Source organism: Elephas maximus, chromosome 4, assembly GCF_024166365.1.
Source record: "Elephas maximus indicus isolate mEleMax1 chromosome 4, mEleMax1 primary haplotype, whole genome shotgun sequence".
In the NCBI taxonomy this organism is placed as follows: domain Eukaryota; kingdom Metazoa; phylum Chordata; class Mammalia; order Proboscidea; family Elephantidae; genus Elephas; species Elephas maximus.
The window spans coordinates 162,036,108-162,057,634 of record NC_064822.1 but is presented as its reverse complement, the minus strand read 5'-3'; the positions used below and the strand labels follow the sequence as shown (position 1 = coordinate 162,057,634).

The 21,527-nt window shown below is 37.5% G+C and overlaps 1 protein-coding gene across 4 annotated transcripts in view; it reads right to left on the bottom strand.

Annotated features, from left to right (window-relative positions):
* The window catches only part of CFAP54 (cilia and flagella associated protein 54), a 499,063-nt gene that overhangs the window by 347,225 nt on the left and 130,311 nt on the right, over positions 1–21,527 (bottom strand). For all 4 annotated transcript variants that reach the window (XM_049884120.1, XM_049884121.1, XM_049884122.1 and 1 more), the window contains 4 exons: positions 20,767–20,914; positions 18,751–18,906; positions 14,479–14,601; positions 1,893–2,021 (listed from right to left, as the gene is read on the bottom strand). In XM_049884120.1, coding sequence (XP_049740077.1) covers positions 1,893–2,021; positions 14,479–14,601; positions 18,751–18,906; positions 20,767–20,914 — 556 coding nt within the window. The remainder of the gene's footprint in view (positions 1–1,892; positions 2,022–14,478; positions 14,602–18,750; positions 18,907–20,766; positions 20,915–21,527) is intronic.

Below are 21,527 nucleotides of genomic sequence, written 5' to 3'. Positions count from 1 at the left end.
ATACTTGGTAGACAAAATTATGACCAACAGAGCTAAACAATACTAATTAATAATAACAACAGCAATGCATTTGAACTAAATGCCAGAGACAATTCTAAGTGTTTTGGGAGACTTAACAAAATGTTTCTTGCTCTCCCCTCTCCCTTCCTCCCAGTATTTTCCCAGCCCCCTCCAGAATACACACTCTTCTTAAAGCAGCTAAAGATGTGTCGCTTAAAAAGCTTCAAAAGAAAATTCCCAGCCTGCCCTCAGAAACGTATCCCTTTTTTCTTTTTTTCCTTTCTTTATCCCAGGAGGATATTTTTTACAACTAAGCTAATTGCCTTTGCTACGCTGCCTTTCACTGAAACATAACAGGATCAGTAATTAGTGGATTAAGAATCGGCATGTCTGCGCTCAGGCTTCCCACAATGTTTTCGACAACTGGAAGCCTGAGAAGTAGCTAGTTAACATCTCCTGTTCTCTGAAAAATCTTCCTCTGCCCCTTTGGGTTTAAATGGAGACCTTCAGTGGCTTTAATGATTTCTGATTCCCGTACATAAGCATTAGCTTCTTTAGTCCCTACAATCTTAGTCAAAAGGACGTGTTACAACTGCCTGCTACGCTAAAGGCCACTATGATGTCAAGGGTCAGGGTCCTGAGTCAGGGCCTGGGTGAAATCAAGGGTTGTCTGATGGACTTTGAGATTAAACAACACTTAGTGAAAACTATCTCAAGTTGTCCCCATTTGATCAAAACTCCCTCTACATAAAACAAAGCAAAAGTATTATGGCTAAACAGGGATTTTTGAAACTTTTTATGGCAAACAAGTGCTTACTTGGAAATTCAATACATAGTAGAAATGGAGATACCCTAACTGAAACGGGGTTGGGGATGAGTCTTTTTCCCCACCCCAGTCACTGAGGGGGCTTCAGGGAATTCTTAGTGCTCCTCAGAAACCGGATAAACTAAGTAACATTTCAAAATTGGGTCTATGAAAACATTTAACTGCATAGTTTCAAGAAACAGCAATAAAGCACAGCTTTTAGTAAGACTCATGCTTGGCAGGCAGGTATTTTTAAGTCTCAGGAATTAGCAGTGTCACAAAGAAGTTCTGATACTGCTAATTATTATGATGAGTTCCAGAAATCTATTTTCAATACAGAGTAAAAAGCTCTGACATGTATTTACTACATTCAGTGACCCTCCCAAAATAATGAAATCTTAGTTTTGGAAAAGACTTTATAGGGCTTTTGTCCAATGATGAACTGAGTGTAGGAAGCTCTCTATCATCACCTATCAGTACTGGTGATGGGCGACTACAGGCAGTCTCAGGTTACAAATGAGATCCATTCCTAAGTGTGTCTTTAAGAATTTGTAGGTAAATCGGAGCAGGTGCCTACGGTTCTTAGGCAGCCTTACTTTACTGCAAAAAAAGGCTCAAAGCCTTTTCAATGATTAAAAAGCTGCATGTGCAGCAAGTGAAGGTTTTGTGATGAAGAATTTGTTGCAAGTAGGGGCTGATTCAGGAGTTTCCAAGTGAGGGGAAATTTATATAACATTAAAGGGCAAGTATAAGTTGTCCACAAGTCTGAGATTTATAATCCAGGGACTGCCTGTACTCAGTATTCTAGCATGGATTCCCTTTTCATCTTCTTAACTACAATTCCAGGGGAGGAGGAAGAGGAAAAGAAGGGAGAGGGGAAAGGAAGAAGGAGAGGAGGAGGGGAGGGCAAGGCAGAGGAAGAGAAGGATGGAGGAGGGAGAGGAGGCCTTCACTGTATCACTTTTCTACTATGTAAATATGGAAAATTTAAACATTACCCTTTTTCTAGTATATTTAAAAATGCTACATGAATCCTAAAAGATCCAACTATATGTATGCTTAAAGATGAGAAACAAAATCCAATTACCTCATCTGCTGGTTCTTCTTGTTCACTGATACCAAAAAGAGATCTGCACCCCGATGTGACGTCCAGCATCTTTTTTCCATAATTTATAATCATTACTGCTAAATCATATTCCTTCCATGAACGCAGAATCTAATTAAAAATATTCATTATCTCTGTTGAATCCTCTTATCTATTTTCAAGTGTCATGCATCATCTTTTATAAATTCAAAAGTCTTGTAAATGCTTTAAGTCTAAGAATCCTCCTATTTTTGTTACAGAAACTGGAAGCTTTACTCTAGATCATATTTCCCTAGAACTAAAACTGCAAGGTTCCACTGTTGTTGTTGTTGTGTACCATCGAGTCAATTCCAACTCATTGGGACCCTATAGGGCAAAGGAGAACTGCCCTATAAGGTCCCAGGGAACCAGACTGCGGTATCTTTCTCCCACAGAGCAACTGGTCCCATTACTTTAAATAAAAGACTAATAACAGGATCTCATCAATACTGAATTCTTCATAATTCTGGGTCATATAGCCATATACATTTTAGCATAGTAAATTAACTATTAAGAAAATATTTCCACTCCAAAGATCCATGTCAAAACAAATGAATTCTTAAAGACCACATAAGTACCACCTCTTGGTTTGAGTTACTCCCTAGGTTAAACAGAACAATTATACTGACCTCGCTGAGGTCTTGGGGTGGGGGGGGGTGGCATTTACATCAGTAAATAATTTACAAGACATTCTGGTAGAGAACTGGGCTAGAAATAAGCTACTTTAGGCAGATTCTCTATGACTCCTAGAGAAAGTACAACTCTTTTCATAATAAGGAGTGGGGGTGGTCCAACCTTTTTCTTACTAACATTGCCTATTTGTCGTGCCGTCAAGTCAGTTCTGACTCAAAAGCAACCCTATGTACAATAGAACAAAACACTGCCTGGTCCTGTACGATCCTCACAGTCATTGCTCTGCTTGAGCCCATTGTTGTAGCCACTGTGTAAATCTTTCTCCATTGAGGGCCTTCCGCTTTTTCGCTGACCCTCTACTTCTACTTTATCAAGCATGGTGTCCTTCTCTAGGAATTGGTCCCTACTGATCACATGTCCAAAGTATGTGAAACGAAGTCTCGCCATCCTCACTTCTAATGAGCATTCTGGCTATATTTCTTCCAAGATAGTAACAGTAACATTGCCTATTACCAATTGTTATTCTTTGGCCTTCTCTAGCCTGGCCCTTACCTACCTCTCCAGAGTAATTCTCCATCACTAGTCTTCCAAAATATTAAGCCAAGTACAAATTCTGACACCATGGTGAGGACTTCATGCCATACCACAGCTGATCTACTTTCCAGGATAGTTTTCCCCACCTTATTTGTAGAGCTTTACCTTGTCATTCACTAGGCTACTAACCAAAAAGTCAGCAGTTTGAACCTACCAGCTGCTCCACAGGAGAATAATGTGGCAGTCTGCTTCCATAAAGATTCATAGCCTTGGAAACCCTAGGAGGTCTCTAGGAGTCAGAATCGGTCCGTTGGCAGTGGGTTTTTTGTTTTACCTTGTTATTGAAAATTCAGATCTAGTATCAACTCCATGAATGCTGTATAGTGCAGTATTATGTGAAGAAAATCTCTTCAATATGAACTCCATAAGGGCAACTATCCAAGAGCATAAATAAGCTTGGATGAATTTGTTATATTTTAGATGTATTCTGTTAAATTGAATAAGTTAGTATTTAAGTATCACCCGTGCTGCTCATGTAGGAAAGAGATATATAAGGTGGCTGAATAATAGTGAGTGGCTGCTTAGACCTACTAAGACCTACCTTGTGTAAGGTGCTGAGAACTAGAAATATCTCTGTGGGACCATGGCAGTGGTGCTAAACTAATGCTGGCTGTAAAATGCACGTGGGAAGGAACATGGTGAAATACATTTTGAAAGGGTAGATGGGGATAGATTATGCAAGGCCTTGAATGATAGGCAAAATAGTCCAATCTTACTATAAAATTGATGAGAGCGTGTGAATTTTGCTATTAGAAAACAAGTAAGCTAACGTTTGCTCTCCACTCTACTTAATTTCTGCTTTCCAACATACCTAGGTCCTAGGTTTATAGAGAATTAGGCAGTATTTTCCCTTGTTTTAATATGCTAGTAAAAAAAAAACTAAATGATAAATTTTCCAATTAAAAATCAATTATATATAACATACCAAATAATGAACAGAAATAAAATACCATATATTTAGCATAAGAATATTAAAACAGTGCAAAAATAATTTAAGATGATGAGTCTCGGAAGTGGCATTTTAGTTGGAATCCTAGGTGATGCAATGGTTAAGCACTCAGCTGCTAACCAAAAGGTTGGTGGTTTGAACACACCCAGTGGCTCTGTGGGAGCAAGACCTAGTAATCGGCTTCAATAAAGATTACAGCCAAGAAAACTCTATGGAGCAGTTCTTCTCTGTCATATGGGGTCACCATGAGTTGGAATGGACTCACCGGCACCTCACAACAACACAACAGCAAATTTTAGGAAAAAAAATACTGCTACTTAAGGAAGAAAGACTGAGCCGTCTAAAAATATACCCATTTTTTAAACAGAACAGAGAAAAGAAACAGCCATTCAAATAACTAGATTTTCCATTTCTTAAGAGAAAGTTTAGTGGTGTTTATATCAAATGAACACCTGAAATCTGGGATTCAGGGCTAGTCTAGGTTTCTGGGACTGTAGGCCATGCTGGAGGAAGCTTCTAGAATGGCAATTCTCAGCACATCAATTTAAAACCAAACTAGCTCTAATACCAAAGTATCAACATTAATATACACCTTTAAAAAAATTTCAAGAATAAAGTGTCATTTCTATAATAACATCACTCGGGTTTCAAAGTTTCCTCAAGTGGGAAAAAAAGAGGGTGCAGTCATGGCTGGTAAATCAGGAAATGCACAGAGCCAGCTCTGAAGCTGCCCTGTGCTACTAGAAGCTAAAGGGGGCAGTATGTGAATTCAGGGATCCAAATGCTGGTTGGAAAGCTATTTATTCTAGGTCAGCACTCTTCTCCCATTTTCCAAGTGGCTGTTGCCAACCTTCCCATATTCCTCAAATCTCTGAAACCCACCCTTACTCTCTACCTCCTCATTCTCAGCAAACAACCTTGCTTCCTTTGCACAGAGAAAATGTAGGAAAATTTAGCTTGTCTCCTAGCCACACACCTACGCACTCACCTGTACCTACAACCATCCTTCCCTCTGTTAAGGGGGAGAGGTGAGTCTCCTGTCCAGACTAACCGGTCCCACATGTGCTTTGATCCCGTTGCCTCCTGCCTCCTCAGGGCGCTTACTCTGCTGGTGATCTCTTCTATAATAAAAGCCTTATTCGTTACTGAAACGTAGTGAGTAGTTGTTCGTTGCCCTGGAAGGAGAATGTAATCTGGCCTTCCCTTCTTGAAAAAAGACCAATCTTCCCCTGGAAATACTGATAGAAGGGTTTAGGGGAAAATGCCCAAGCAGATGAATATATTCTAAAGAGAAGTAACCTTGGAAGCCCAGGTGGGATACACTGTTGATCAAGCACAACAATAATTAATACTTGTGTATAATTGTAGTATTGGAAATGAAAGGGAGTACTTTGGACTACATGGGACTCCTGCTTTCAATAGTTACACTACGTGACAATGACAGAACTAGTAGCAGAAGGAAGATTCTTGAGGCTGAGTGGGGGTGAAGAACAAAAGAACACCTTTGGACTAATCAAATTCTCCAATTCTTTCTCTCGGCTGGTGTTTCTAAGCAGGAGTGGTCCTTTGGACAAATTGCTCTTCCTCTCTCATTCTACACACTGCCCCTAGGTGATATCATCTATTTCTATTGTTTCCAGTAATCTATTTGCTAATGACTCCTATGTCTTTACAAGTATTTGGATCTCCTGAGCTCTGGGCCTTTAGGTGCAACTACATAAGGACACCTCTTTAGATATCCTACAGATACCAAAACTCAGTATGTCCAAAACTTTTCTCCACCTTCCTATACAAAATTACTCCTCATCCAGGATTCCGTGAATAGTATTAGACTTACCCAATTGCCCAAGCCAAGTAGCTGAACACTGCTGTTGACTCTTCCCTCTCTCCTCCTTATTCCCCATATTCAGTGTTTCCAGATTCTCAGTTCTACCTCATAAACAACTCTTGAAACCTTCCAATTCTCTCTCCCTCCTACTTTTTTCCACACTAGTTTAGTTCAGATTTCTCAGTGTCTAACTAATCCCCTCCCTCAGGTGTTACCCTTTCTAATCGTTAGCTACCGTGTAACCAGAATAGCTTTTTTCCAGAAATGCAAATCTCATTATGTCATTCCCAGGCTTGAAAACCTCAATGACTCCTCACTGACCTCGGAACATGACCATTCATCATCTGGTATCTGTTTAATTCTCTACCTATTAAGGTGACTGAGACTTTTAATCCTATCTTCCATAATTAAAAGTAAACTTGATTCTTTTCCAAAATTGAAAGTTATTTCATATTTTCTCACTACTGCCTGAGGAAATCAATGTTAATGACTATGTATCTGTCATATATTCTCCCCACCCTAATATTTCCCTTGGAAACCCTGGTGGCGTAGTGGTTAAGAGCTATGGCTGCAAACCAAAAGTCTGGCAGTTCGAATCCACCAGGTGCTCCTTGGAAACTCTATGGGAGCAGTTCTATTCTGTCCTGTAGGGTCGCTATGAGTCAGAATCGGCTCGACTGCAACGGGGTTCAATATTTCCCTTTAAGCTTTTTTTACAGTGTCTCATAAAAAAATATGTTTTAACTACCATATAATCTCATTATCTACATTTTCTTTGTATTTTTTGAATTTTGTGCCTTTTTAATAAAATCTCCCCTAACCCCAGGGTCATACAAATATTTTTTAGTTTATAGTGTGAGGTAGGGCTCTGGCTTTGTTTTCTTTCAGAGGCATAATCATTAATACCAAATCAAAAAAAAAACATTGCCATCAAGTCAATTCCCACTCATAGTGACCCTATAGGTCAGAGCAGAACTGCTCCCAAAGAGTTCCTAAGGAGCACCTGGTAGATTTGAACTGCCAACCTTTTGGTTAGCAGCATAGCTCTTAACCACTACAACACCAGGGTTTCCTCATTTATACCAGCATCTTTTATCAAGTAAACTAATACAATAAATTATTTTCTCAATGAATCTAATGCTACGTTTGTCATATATTACATTCTTCTGTAGACTTGGGGCTATTCCTGGACTCTCTATACTATTTTGCTTAATTCTTTGTCCATTACTTTGTTAATACAATTTTTCACTAAAGTGGCTTTACAGTAAATTTCAATATTTATTGAGAACTTGTAAATTATTCTATTCAGTTCCAGAGAAATCCTACTGGGATTCTGATTAGAAGTGCATTAAAGTTAAATATTATTCTAGGAAGGATTTACATTTCTATAATATTAAGTCTTCCTATTCAGGAACCTGCTATTCCCTACCATCTGTTCGGATCTTATTTTGTATCCTTCCATAAGATTTCACAATACTTTTATTTAGATCCTTTCATTTTTTTTAGTTTAAAATATTGTGTATTATAAATGGTATATTTTCACTCTTCATTTCCAACTGACTATTCCTAGTATAAGAGAAAAACTATCAGTTTATATGTGTCTTACAATCACTTTATACATTCTCTTTTTAATTCTAGTAATTTTTTTTTAACTAGGCTCTCCCAGGTGTTTGAAATCTCTACAATTATAGATACATTATATTTTTCTAATATTTATAAAATTATTTCATATTCTTATCCACTGCATGAGCTAGAACCTCTAAGAATATTGAATCACACTGTTAAGAGTCTTGCATCCCTTTCTAGTGTCTGATTTTTAAGGAAATGGCTTCAGAAGTTTGCCACTTAGCATTATATTTGCTGTAAAATTTTGGTAAACGTCATTGTCAGTATTCGATACTTTCTTACATTTCTAACTTATTTAGAAATTTTATTAGGAAAGGTTGCTAAGTATTATCAAATGCCTTTGTAGCAATTTATATAAATATATATATAATCATATTGTTTTTCCTCCTTTAATTTGATGATATAAAAAATTCAAGTTTTGTTTCAATTTATACTTAATTATTAATACTTGACAATCAGACTATCCTAATACTTGAAAGTTACCAGGTGGCAGCCGGGAGCAGAGAGGGGTGAGCTGACGGAACAGATTTAAAGGGCAGTGGTGGGAGGGAAGAAAAGTTTTTCACAATTGTGCCCTACTAAGTCAAGCACATTCAACATTTTAGTTATACATACAAACACACACATATATACTTATGCTTGTATATTTATTACACATGTATATAAAAATATATGCACATACATTTGTTATTTTGATCATTTAAAATACTTCTTAAAGAGATACTTTTAAATCACACAGAATGTGTTTTTAATCAAGTTCTCTTTATATTTCTTGGAGTTTTTGCTTTTTACTGCTATTATGTTTGGTGCACATGGGTTTACGACTACTGTATCATCTTTGTGCCCTATACATTTTCATGCTACATAATGCCTCTTTTGCCTTCATGACTGTTTGGGTCCCGAATTCTGCTTTATCTGTTTTTAAAATTGCCATTTCTATTTTATTTTGGGTTGCATTTGCCCAGTACCTTTGTTTATCCAATTATTGTTCAACTATTGTTTGTCACTTTGTTTTAGGAATGTTTCTGGAAGCAATATACATTTGGATTTGGCATTTTAACCCACAGGCAATCTTGTTTTTTGAGCCCATTCACACTTAGTGAAATAATTGATATATTTGATTTTACTGTTTCCATCTGAAATGCTACATCTTTCTCCTTCTTCTTACTTTTGCTGAATTAGCAAGTTTTCTGTTCATTTCCTCCCCTGACAATTTAGAAGTCCTACTGCACTGGGTGGGTTTTGGGTACCGTACTATAAGGAAACCCTGGTGGCATAGTGGTGAAGTGCTACGGCTGCTAATCAAAAGGTCGGTTGTTAAGTCTGCCAGGGGCTCCTTGGAAGCTCTGTGGGGCAGTTCTACCCTGACCTATAGGGTTGCTATGAGTCGGAATCGACTCGACAGCAACAGGTTACGGTACAATAAAGTTCCATTTACAACCACATATTTCTCTGAGGCATCATTAAGCATATGTTGTTGTTAGTTGTCATCTAGTCAATTTTGACTCGTGGAGACTCCATGTGTGCAAAGAAGTCTCTCAAAAGAAAATAATAATTTTATAGTATGTGTATTTTGTTATATATATCACAACGATACTTCAAGAGTTTCTATTTACTCACACCTCCTTCCACCCTAAACAGGAATGAAGTTTTAGTTCTAGGTTACTAATAAATTTTTCTTTCAAGTATATCCATTCTGTTTTAAGAATTCCTACTTAGCATTTATATTACAGTCTTAGTCACATCATTATTATCCATTTAATTTTATTAATACATATATTGCAAGATTCATTGCTCCCATTATTCCTCTCCTTTTTGTCTTTCACTATCTTGGGATTTCTGTGCTGAATCGATTGTCATTTCGCAGAATATTTCCTTAAGTGTTTTCCTCAGATAAGTACATGGGCAGAATACTTTTTGAATGCTTGCACTTCTGAAAATGTTTATTTTGCCCTGACAGATGAATGATATCTTTCCTGGTTATTAATTATCGGACCTCAGTCTTTTTCCCTCAGGATTCTACAAATGTTGTTCATCTTTTAACTAATAATGCTGCTGATAAAAAATTTGAAGCTAATTGATTCTATTTCCACTGTAAATAATCTGTTCTTTAAATCTTGAAACTTTAAGACTTGTCTTTATCCTTGGAATTCAAGGATTTCACCAACACGTGCCTAGATGTGTGTTCTAACATCAATCCTACCTAAGACTATTACTTCTCCATTTATTTCTTTTTTCCCTACATAATCCTTTTGTTTTCATGTTATGGCTTCTATATCTGTCTTCTAACTTTATTTTCCATCTCTATGTAATTCTATCCTATGTGAAGAGGTATTTCTTGAGTTTCCAAACTCAGCTCAAGAAATACCACACATATCATAATTTTCATCTGTTTAATTTTTCAATCAGAAGTTAAATTTGTTCATTTCCAGAAGATTGTTTTAGTCACGACTGCATCGCCTTGAAAGTTTCCTTTTTTTTTTTTAAAGTCATATTTAGTCTTTTCCAACACAATGAGAGCCAACTGTTTTGGTATCTGGCCTGTTTTTCCTCCACTGGGATACTGAGTCCCCTTTAAGTGAATTATATTTTTCTCTCAATCTAATGGCTTATGTTACCTCTGCATTTACAGTAATGATACAATAGTAGCAAACCAGTGAGTGATGAAAGCAATATCGTTTTCTGCTCTTGAGGTCAGACCAAGCACACCCAGATAATCATGACTTCTTTGCTAAGGTAGAGGGTAGAGGACTCTCTGTTGCCAGACCTCCTATCATGGATTGAATTGTGACTGCCCAAAATATGTCAACTTGGCTAGGTCATGCTTCCCAGTGTTGTATGATTGTCTACCATTTTGTCATCTAATGTAATTTCCCTATGTGTTGTAAATCCTATGACTACGATGTTAATGGGATGGATTAGGGGCAGTTATACTGATGTGATCTACAAGATTAGACAGTGTCTTAAGCCAACCTTTCTTGAGGTATAAAAGAGAGAAGCAAGCAGTGAGACAGGAGGACCCCATACCACCAAGAAAGTAGCACTGGGAGCAGGGCGTGTCCTTTGGACCTGAGGTTCCTGCTTGAGGAAGCTCCTAGACCAAGCAAAGATTGATGACAAGGACCTTCCTCCAGAGCTGACAGAGAGAGAAGGCCTTCCCCTGGAGGTGGCACTCTCAATTTGTACTTGTAGCCTACTAGGCTGCGAGAGAATAAATTTCTCTTTATTAAAGCCATCCACTTGTGGTATTTCTGTTATAGCACCACTAGATGACTAAGACACCTTCCCAGAAGCAAACTTAAGTCCTAACTAAAGCGATGGATCAAATCAGCCCACTTATGCAGTACTCTTCCAGATTCCTAACCAAATCAGAAAGATAATGTGAGTACCACATAAAAGAGGCAGGCAGACATGGTCTTCCTTTGAGGGAGTTCACTGAGGTCTGTCAACTAAAGTCTTTGAGGAACCACAAAATACTGGTCCTTGAGAGCCAAACAGTGAAGATAAATAAGTACAACTCTCTATCTCTGGTCTCTTGGCCCTTTCTTGGTTCCAAGAATGAATTACCAGTAAATTCCCTCACCCAAGGGGTCTGGCCTCAGATACATCTTCCAGGATTTACCAACTGGCCCTCTCAGGCTGCTATAATACTCTGAAACAGGAGATTGAAAGGAGAAGTCAGAGATGTGTGCTAAAGTTGCATGTGCCCCGAATTTCTCCTTGACTTTACCTTAAAATAAATAAAAGTCTTCCTTCCAACTTTCAAACTACATAAAATTTCTCTAGTAATTCTCATTAACTAAAAGTCAAAAGACAAAAATTTAGTTAACTGTTTCAATTGCTTTCACACATATTTTTGCAAAACAGCAAAACACATATGTGGGAATACTTTGATTTCGTCTACAAACAATGCTAGGTACACGTATGTATAAACCTCAAGTCAATAGGTTGAGAACCATTGCTCTGTATGAACTGCCCACCTCCATTTAAACTCTTCATTTGTAGGCTAAACTAGCTGCGAGCCACTAAGTACATTTGCTCACATCATTACATCATTCCCTCCACCTGCAAAGCTATTCATCTCCATCTGTCTTTGTTCTACTCTTCCTCTTGCTGCAGTGGTCATCCGATCTAAAGTTGGCCCAATCCCCATAAATCTCTCTCCCTTTGCATGGAAAAAAGCAAATCCCACTTCTCTGACACAAAACTGTTGATCAATCCAAATCAATTTATTACCAATTCTGTCCCCCTCTGCTCCATTTCTAACATCAGCTACAAATGCAGCGCTTCTTCCTCTAACCACCGGAGGTAGGTCAGATCTCTGGAGGTAGGTCAGATCTCTGGAGGTAGGTCAGATCTCTGGAGTTAACGGTTACAGTCTCCAGACTGCCAAGTCTGATCAAGACCTCAGATGTTGGCTACAAGCTTGGGAATCCCCAAAACACACTCACTTCTGACTTGCTGACTACAAATTCAGGGTTTTCTTTCTACCCCTTCAGGATGCCAGGGCCCCCCTCACTTCTAACCTGATGGTTCCCACTACTCCCTTGGGTTTGATAATTCACTAGAAAGGCTCACAGAACTCACAGAAAGTGCTATACTTAAGACTACAGTTTTATTATAGGAAAAAGGATACAAATGAAGAGATGCAAAAGACAAGGTGTAGGAGGGTTCCCAATTCAAAGCATACATGTTCCAAAAGACGCACTACTCTCCCACATATATCAATGTCTTTCACCAACCAGAAAGCCCTTGAAGCTTCCATCCAGAGCCTTTATTGGGACATGATTGATTGAATCATGCTCCTCACCACTCTGAGGTAGGCTGATACCACCTAGTGGTGTTTCTGGCCTGACCAGCCAAGAGGCACCTCATTATGCATAAACCCACAGATATGAGCTGAAAGCTTCATCAAAGACACTTCAATCACTGGGGGAATTCCAGAGTTCTAAACATCATCTTTCAGGAACTAAGAACAAAGACCAAATTTGAGGGTGAAGTTAAATCCTTTACCCCACACCCCTTAACTGCTTTTCTTTTTGCTTACAACAACATATAGCTTTATGGAATTATATGTGTGTGCTTGTTGTCTGTCTCCCCTACTAGACCATAAGCTCTATGAGGGCACAAAATTGGTCTTTTTATTACTACATCCTCAGGGCCTAGAATAGTACCTGTCATAAAGTAGGCACTCAATTCATATTTGCTGAATGAATGAATCTGTCCAAACAGTCTTTGATGAAGCAGGCTTTTTTTTAAATAGATTTAAATGCCTAAAGGAAGGGTAGCTTATAGGTATGGTATCTACTTTCCAGTTTGTTTCAGGATCCAACAAACCTTATACCCAACCAATTCACAAATTCTTTTACCTACGTGGCCCCAGTAGGCATCTGAGTTTTTAACTCCTGATTTGAAGCATATCTTAAGTCTCATCTCCTAGGTGCAGCCTTCTTCAATTGCCCCAGCCCGTGCTGATCTTCCTTCACCCTGTCTGAGTGGTCACCATCCTTCACTCAAGCTAGAAATCTGAGAGTCCTCATTATATACTCTTCTTTTCCTATAGCTTCTATACACTTCTCTCTAACTTTCTGTTCATATGCCAAGTGCACATAATAGTACCGAACACAAAATACGTAATCAATAAACATTTGTTGAATTAATGAGTGAAATAAAAATGAAAAATTAGTTTATGTCCGGTCTCCCCTAACTAGATTATAAACTCCTTAAGAGTGGAAACCTTATCATAGAACTGTTTCTATCCACTGTAATTTATATTTTTTCAATGAAATTTTATTGATTTAGGAATGAAGAAGATGATGATATTGATATAATATAGTGATTGGTGCTCGTGCTAAAGAGAAACTAATCCAGGAAGTTCTGGTTTCTTCCTCCTGCCTTAAAAAAGGTAAGTTCAGCATCAAGGTCAATCTTGCCTACCACCCTGCGCCTCTTAACCATTCTCTTAGTGGTGAAACTCAGACACAAATGGCCAGTCTCTTGCTGGCCATTCTCTCTACAGCCAAGTTATTCCCTTGATGTCCAATCCCAATGTGCCGAGCTGCTCCCCGCCACCACCCCACCATTAGGTTCTTCACCTGGGTCTCCAGTTTCTGCTGCCTGATCTCTGGCTCTCAATTTCCATAGCCTACCTGACTATTGTGTCCACCTGTGGTTTGGAAAATGCACTCTCAGATGTCTGCAAATAGTCTGAACTCCATTTGCCTTTTATATATTAAATGTACTCAGGACACACTTCACCTATGTCTTCCTTCCTGGCTTACATCTCTAGATATCACTCTTAAGCTGGTACATTCTCACCACACCTTCAGTTTGCCTTCCATTTGGTGCGGGACCCTGCATGCCAATCGGAGAACCATCCTCAGATTCTGTGGCTAGTCTGCCCCTTCTTCTGGCCTAGCATCATTTTTTATATTCTGATTTCAAGGGATTATCATATCTCCCCTTTATCAACTAACCCTTCAATCATAACCCCACTGCTTAGTGTCTTGATATCTTCTAAGCCTCACTGCCCAAACCCAACTCCTGGATTAAGATATTTCAGCTCTGTCTGAAAGTTTCACTACCCTCACAGCCTTAAAAAATGATGTCCAGGTTAACTGCAGAATAATAAATTTGTAATTGATGTTTTAAGGTTTTGAAACAAATTTATTCCATGTGATCAAATATAATGCCTATAAAACATACAAGTGCTACCTCAATAATATCATTTTAGTTGGCAAAGCATTACAATATCAAAAAATTTTACAACACATTACTATTCTATAGTATTTACACTTTACATTTGCTTTTAATCTAAAAAGGATGCTCTAAGTGTTTTAATGACTATAATTGAAAGAAGCTTAAGTTTCTAAATCATTTCTGCTCTTAAATTTTATAATGCTAAAGATTGAAATAAATACCTTTGTGATGTAGAAGATACAGCAAGCTATCATGTGCTGTACACTTTCAAAACTCCCAGTTTGTTTCTTTGAGAAGCCAATATTTGGTAGTCCTTGCAAAACCACTATACACTTTATCAAGATCTAAAAAACAGAAGCACAATGAGTTCTGTTTAAAAATAGCATTACTCATTTTAAAATGTTCTAGTCAAATCAGACAAGTTTTAAACCATCAATCATTATTATTAATAATTATTGATAGATTACTTATAAAGGAAAATACTCTAAGAGAAAATTAATATATTCAATTTTTGGATGAGTCCCTTATCTGAAGAAACTTAAAAACCAGTGAAAAGGATAAAATAAGGACACAAACTATAAAACAAAGCACACTTTGACAAGTGCCATAAAAGACAAAGAAAGAATGTTATGTGGACACAAGATCCTAAAGATCACATCGAAGTTTGAGAGGAACTTGAAAAACCATATGGAGGAAGATGTGGCATATTAAATACGATACTGTGATATCAGGTACTTGAAATAATAGTTTCCTTTAAAATTAAAACCCAGCATTCATAGCCCAGGAAATCAATTAATATTGGTGTGTATCTCCTACTCACTTTGCTTCATATGATCTAATCCTGAATTTGATCAAGAGCTAGACAATTAAGCTTAGCTTTCAATACTGTTACACAGTTCTGAGCAATATTACTGTCAGAAAAGTATAGATGAAATTGCAGCAATCTATTCAGCATTCAGATTATCCCAAAGGACAAATTAATGTATGGATGTAGGTCATTTTCAGATACCTTAATTGCTTTAAGTTACCATTCTAGCAATATTGGTGCTATTGCTGCAGTACACTTACCAGTATTTTTCATGCTTTTTTTACTTCCTCTCCCCATTATCACTCCCCTGCCACACCATATCCCCAATCACATTAACAACCTAGTACTTTGTAGTTTTCTCCAGGCTTGTATAATATATAAAAATATATATATATATATACTCATATGTATAAATACATGTACACAAGTAGAAAGAGGGTTGTCATATTACAAAACGAGTTTTATGCACACTTTTTCTGAACTGTGCATTTGTCCTTCAACCATGACTTATGAAATATCTATCTAAGTCTACAGGTATAGTTCTAACACATCATTTTTAATGGCTGCATAATAGTATTTAAATCAACCATAATTTATTCAGCCATTTCCACGGCCTCCATGTTGCACAATTTTACAGTTGAAGTTGTGCAGTGTGGCAGAACTGGCTAATCCCCTATTACTGTGCTTCCTCTTTGTCTCTTCAGGCCACCCCCAAGAATGCTGCAGCAAACACCCTTGTGCATACTGAGTCCCAATGATGAGGGGAAACTGAGGTGACAGTTTTGAAATGATACCCAGTGAGGATGAGATGCCATCCTCCAGGTCACAGTGTACACTCTAAATTAATGACCATCATGTGGTACTGTCTCCCTAGTAGGTAGAACACATGGATCCAGGAACCAAGATGGTTCCCTAATACTCCATCTTGGCCAAAAGCATAGGCAACTCCTCTACCCAATTTTGACAGTAACAGGGCACATACAACAGCCTTGGCCTAAGAAGAACATAAAAAAAGGGACTCCAACACCTCAGAGATGAATATCTGAGTCACTCTACCACATGATCCACCTAGAGCAGCAGACATGCTAGCTGGGTGTGAAGAAAATCAGAACGGGCAATAGAGGAGGGAGATGATACAAATCAGTTGTTGCCCTAAGACCAGCTTCAGTAGCAGGGGCTGTTGTCTGTCCCATTGACTTTCTTAAGTTTCCCCTGGGAAAGAGATCAAGTAGCATCCTGGAGAAACTGTTCCTAGATGGCATCAACTTATTGTTTCAGTCCTACAACCACAAGGAACTGAATTCTCTCAATAACCAATGAGCTTGAAGAAGATCCCAAGCCTCAGATGACGTCACAGCCCCACTCAACACCTTGATGTCAGCCTGGTGAGACTCTGAACAGAAGACTTAGCTAACTGATATTTAGACTTCTACCTCACAGAAACTAGGAGGTAATATATGAGTATTGTTATAAGTGCTAAGTTTACAAAGCATAGACAACTAATATAATCCCTTCAGCCAGGTCTCATATCCTTTTCCCCTAAGTTCCAACTCCTCCATCACAAAACCAAGATTTTGTTTGTTTGTTTTTGTTTTCTATTTTTTTTAGTTTCACTATTTTTCCCCAAATGATGGCTTTAAAGATATGCTTCAGATACATGTTGCTGTTTCTAATATTACAAAATCAAGAAAACTGAAATAACTTTGAAAACCTAGAAAGGCAGACTGCCAATATTTAAATATGGAGTGCAAACAGGCTAAATGTTTTCAAATAAACATTTTATTTCTTTATTTATTTACCCTTATTTCCAGAGAACTAATTTCAATTATTAAAACATTTTTCAGTTAATTCCTGAAATTGTATAACACCTATTTTTGACCTATTTATACCTTATAAAGAGGATGTGGAATGAGGGATATCACTGCTGATGTCAGATGGATCATGGCTGAAAGCTGAGAATACCAGAAAGATGTTTACCTGTGTTTTATTGACTATGAAAAGGCACTCGACTGTGTGGATGATAACAAATTACAGATAACAATGCAAAGAATGGGGAATCCAGGACACTTCATTCTGCTCATGTAGAATCTGCACATAGATCAAACAGATCAAGGGGGATACTGTGGGTCAGGGTCGTATCATTTCACCACACCTATTCAATCTGTATGCTGAGCAAATTATTTGAGACGCTGGACTATATGAAGAAAAATGCAGCATCAGGATTGGAGGAAGATTCATTAACAACTTGCAATATGCAGATTACACAACCTTGCTTGCTGAAAGGGAAGAGGACTTGATGCACTGATGAAGATCAAAGACTACAGCCTTCAGTATGGATTACTCCTCAACATAAAGAAAACAAAAATCCTCACAACTGGACCAATAAGCAACATCATGATAGATGGAGAAAAGAATGAAGTTGTCAAGGATTTCATTCTACTTCGATCCACAATCAATACCCATGGAAGCAGCAGTCAAGAAATCAAACAACATATTGGATTGAGCAAATGTGCTGCAAATGACCTCTTTAAAGTGTTAAAAAGAAAAGATGCTACTTTGAAGACTAAGTTGCACCTGACCCAAGCGATGGTATTCTCAATTGCCTCATATGCATATGCATTCGAAAGCTGGAAAATGAATAACGAAGACCAAGGAAGAATTGATGCCTTTGAATTACGGTGTTGGCAGAGACTATTGGATGGCCAAAAGAACAAACAAATCTGTCTTGGAAGAAGTACAGCCAGAATGCTCCTTAAAGCAAGGATGTTGAAACTTCATCTCACATACTTTGGGCATGTTATCAGGAGGGACCAGTCCCTGGAGAAGGAGATCATGCTCGGTAAAATAGAGGGTCAGAGAAGAAGAGGAGGACCCTCAACAAGATGGACTGACACAGTGGCTGCAACAATGGTCTCAAACATAGCAACGATTGTGAAGATGATACAGGACCAGGCAGTGTTTTGTACTATTGTACATAGGGTCACTATAAGTCAGACCTGACTCCACGGTAGCTAAAAGCAACAGAAACAACATCTACCACATTGTGAGAACTGGAGATATAAGGATAACTAAAAGAACGTCCTGATCTCACAGTTTTCTTTCTAGTGGGGAGATGGTAAGTATATAAACAAATAAACATAGAATATAATGTCAGAGAGTGATAAACAGTTGAAGAAAATTATAACATGTTAAAGGAATATTATAATTAAGGTGACAAGGAAATGTCTGAGAAGGAGACATTTGAGCAAGGAAATTAAAGACATAAAGGAGTGAGATCTTGGCGAAGAGAATTCCAGAATGAGAGAATAGCATGGGAGAGGGCCATGAAGTAGTCCTGTATTCAAATAACATCACAACAGTAAGTACTCTAGACATGAGAAGGGACCAGTCCCTGGAGAAGGACACCATGATTGGTAAAGTAGAGGTTCATGGCAAGAGAGAAAGACCCCCAATGAGATGGACTGGCACAGTGCCTGCAACAATGGGCTCAAACATAGCAACAACTGTGAGGATGGCACAGGACCAGGCAGTGTTTCATGGTGTACATAGGGTTGCTATGAGTGGGAACCGACTCAACAGCACCTAACAATACCTTGTAAGAGATACATTGCTTTTTCTTTTCCAAAATGCATGGCTGAGTTGCTTCTGTAAAAATACTCTTACCTGGGGAAAAAAGTACCCTTACCTGTACTACAGGTACCAAAACAATATTGTGATAGATGATAGGAGCAAGGAGGCCATAACATTGAGTCACAGCTTGAAGGGCATAACTGGAATCATTCAGAAAGTTGCTAAGTTCCAATGCCACTAATACTCTCTCACATTCAATTAGTCTAGCAATCTGTAAGGAAACAGGCATTGTTACTCAAATTGAATTCAAAGTTCTTAATTTATGTGTCTCTAAGAAGAGGTAGGGAATGTGATCCTTGTGGTTTAACAACAACATAAAGTTTGACATGAACATAATCTAAGTTCAGAAATAACTCTAACACTTCAACAATGCTATGTGTGGTTTAAACTTCAGAGTTTTTTGTAAAATAATATGAACTTCAGAGTTTTTTATAAAATAATATAAGCACCACAAAACACTAGTAACTGAAAAGGAACCAATCTTTTTTTTAATTAGGAAGATAAAATTTTGACTGTATTTTCATGTTAGAAAAAATCTACTTTTCAAAAACATAAATTATAATAAATAATAATTAAGATATAACATCTCCATAGAATTTCTTCCATTTGATTATAAGATTTTCATTTACCATTTGATCTGTGAGAAAATGGTAAATTTTCAATAGAGCAAATTTTCTACATATTCTGCTGCTTCTACTTCTGCTACTTAAATAAAAATTATAACCAAATGTAAAATTAGTGTTTTGAGATTAAATACCACTTAAAAGGAATAAAAATCCTGTTTTACTCCTCCTTTCCCTTTCCTGGGGAATGATGTCATTATTTTTCTATAAACACATGCGTGATTAAGTGCAAAGAAAACTGTGTGAGTAGTAACCAGAAATTTCCACAGTTACAACTAGAATGGTACTCTAGCATCCTAGAATTCACTGAAATACCTAAAGGTTGTCTTTATTTTCAGACTGGACATGCTGAAAAAGGAAATTGAATGTAACATAGTAGGAAAAGGATGATGTTAGATCTTGAGCTCTACATGGTTGTGAACCTGTCTTGGGCAAAGGACCATGTTTTCTCATCTTCACGTGCCCAGAAACTCACATATCCACATGTAACAATTCATTTCGTTAATTAATTAATGAATAAGTGAATGGATAGAAAACAGCAACTGTAAAAAAAGCAGGTGGCAAAAGCCTTCATATTTAAGGTGAGTAAAGGGAGAAAGAGAGAGGAAGAAGAATGAACAACAGGCTGGAGGAAAAGAATAGTGTAGGATCCTTATTAAAGGCCAGAGAATTCTAGCATTGCCAGAAATGTACCTTGCACTTCTTAGAACCACCCTGAGAGTCTGTCAGTAGGAGACAGGCCAAATTCCTGCTGCTATACACGAAAACAATATCATAATTAAAAAGAATGTGGTAGACTGATATGTAATAGCAGGAAAATATGTCCAAGGCATACTATTAAAAAAATTTTAAAGGCAAGTTACAAAACAGTAAATAGAGCATGATCCCATTCTTGTAGAAAAAAATTAACAATAACACAGATTTATCTATGCATATTTGAAAAACTGGAGTGATCATATAAAAAAACATGGTATTTTCAGGAGTAACCAAACCCGCTGCCGTCAAGTCGATTCCGACCCATAGCGACCCTATCAGACAGAGTAGAACTGTCCCATAGGATTTCCAAGGAGCGCCTGGTGGATTCAAACCGCCGACCTTTTGGTTACCAGCCGTAGCTCTTAACCATACACCACCAGGGTTTCCTTTTCAGGAGTGCCAGGATTAAAACAGGCTTTACTTTACACATTACGCATTTTTGAGTATTTGAAATGTATATTACTTTTGTACACAGAGAAAAAAAAAAAGGATAAGTTAAAAAAAAAAAAATATCCACACACAGAGGCCTGTATAACCTACATGGAGTATCAGGTTAAACCAGGACTATCACACAATGACCTCTCAGCCCACTCACAAGCCATGACATGTCATCCCAAAAGAACATGAAGTTAAAACATCAGGACACAAATAAAGAGAAACTGGGATATTTTCAGTCACTTTAATTCACTTACTTGTTGAGAGGGGAAGATCTCATTGCCTTTAATATTATCACAGAAAAGGTTTTCTTCTTTGATTTTAATGTCACTTGTTACAAAAATATTTCTAAGAAAAAGGTATAAAAGGATCGAAGATGTCTCTGCCAAAATGTCTGAATATAATCTGCAAAAAGAAGTAAATAATGTTACAGGTATAAATATAAAATTATTTACCATGTGAACTTGCCTTTTTACATGGATTTGCTCTTACTATCTATATAATGATCCCAACACAGGAAAAAAAAAATTGTGGAACAGCTGCTCTTGTGCAGCTAGGGACTGTAAAATGAGTTTAAACTAAAAGTAGAGACCATCTTTAGCAACAAGTTCAAAATTAAGAAAACTAAGCTTCTGACATATGATGCCATAGATATATAAAATAAATTTGGTAAAGTTCGTGGGTTCTAATAGATAAAATTCTTTATATAAAATCAACATAAAGAAATCACTATAGATATTGGGAAGCTAGGAAAATAGACCTAATATTTCAATGAATGAAATGTCTGAAAATAAGTTTCATTTATAGAAAAACAGAGACAGAGTCTTAATAACTCTTGGGTTATTTCTAATCGTCTTTTCTAAATTGCAGTCAATAGTGCCAACCGTTGACAAAGTTGTGATGTCTGTAAAGCCTTCCTTTTTTGTTCCCAATATTCCCTTCCTTGCCCTTAGCCTTGCTTGGTGACAAACCCTCCCTCTTAAGCTTCAGGTCTGTCTACTCTGTACATCCCTTACCC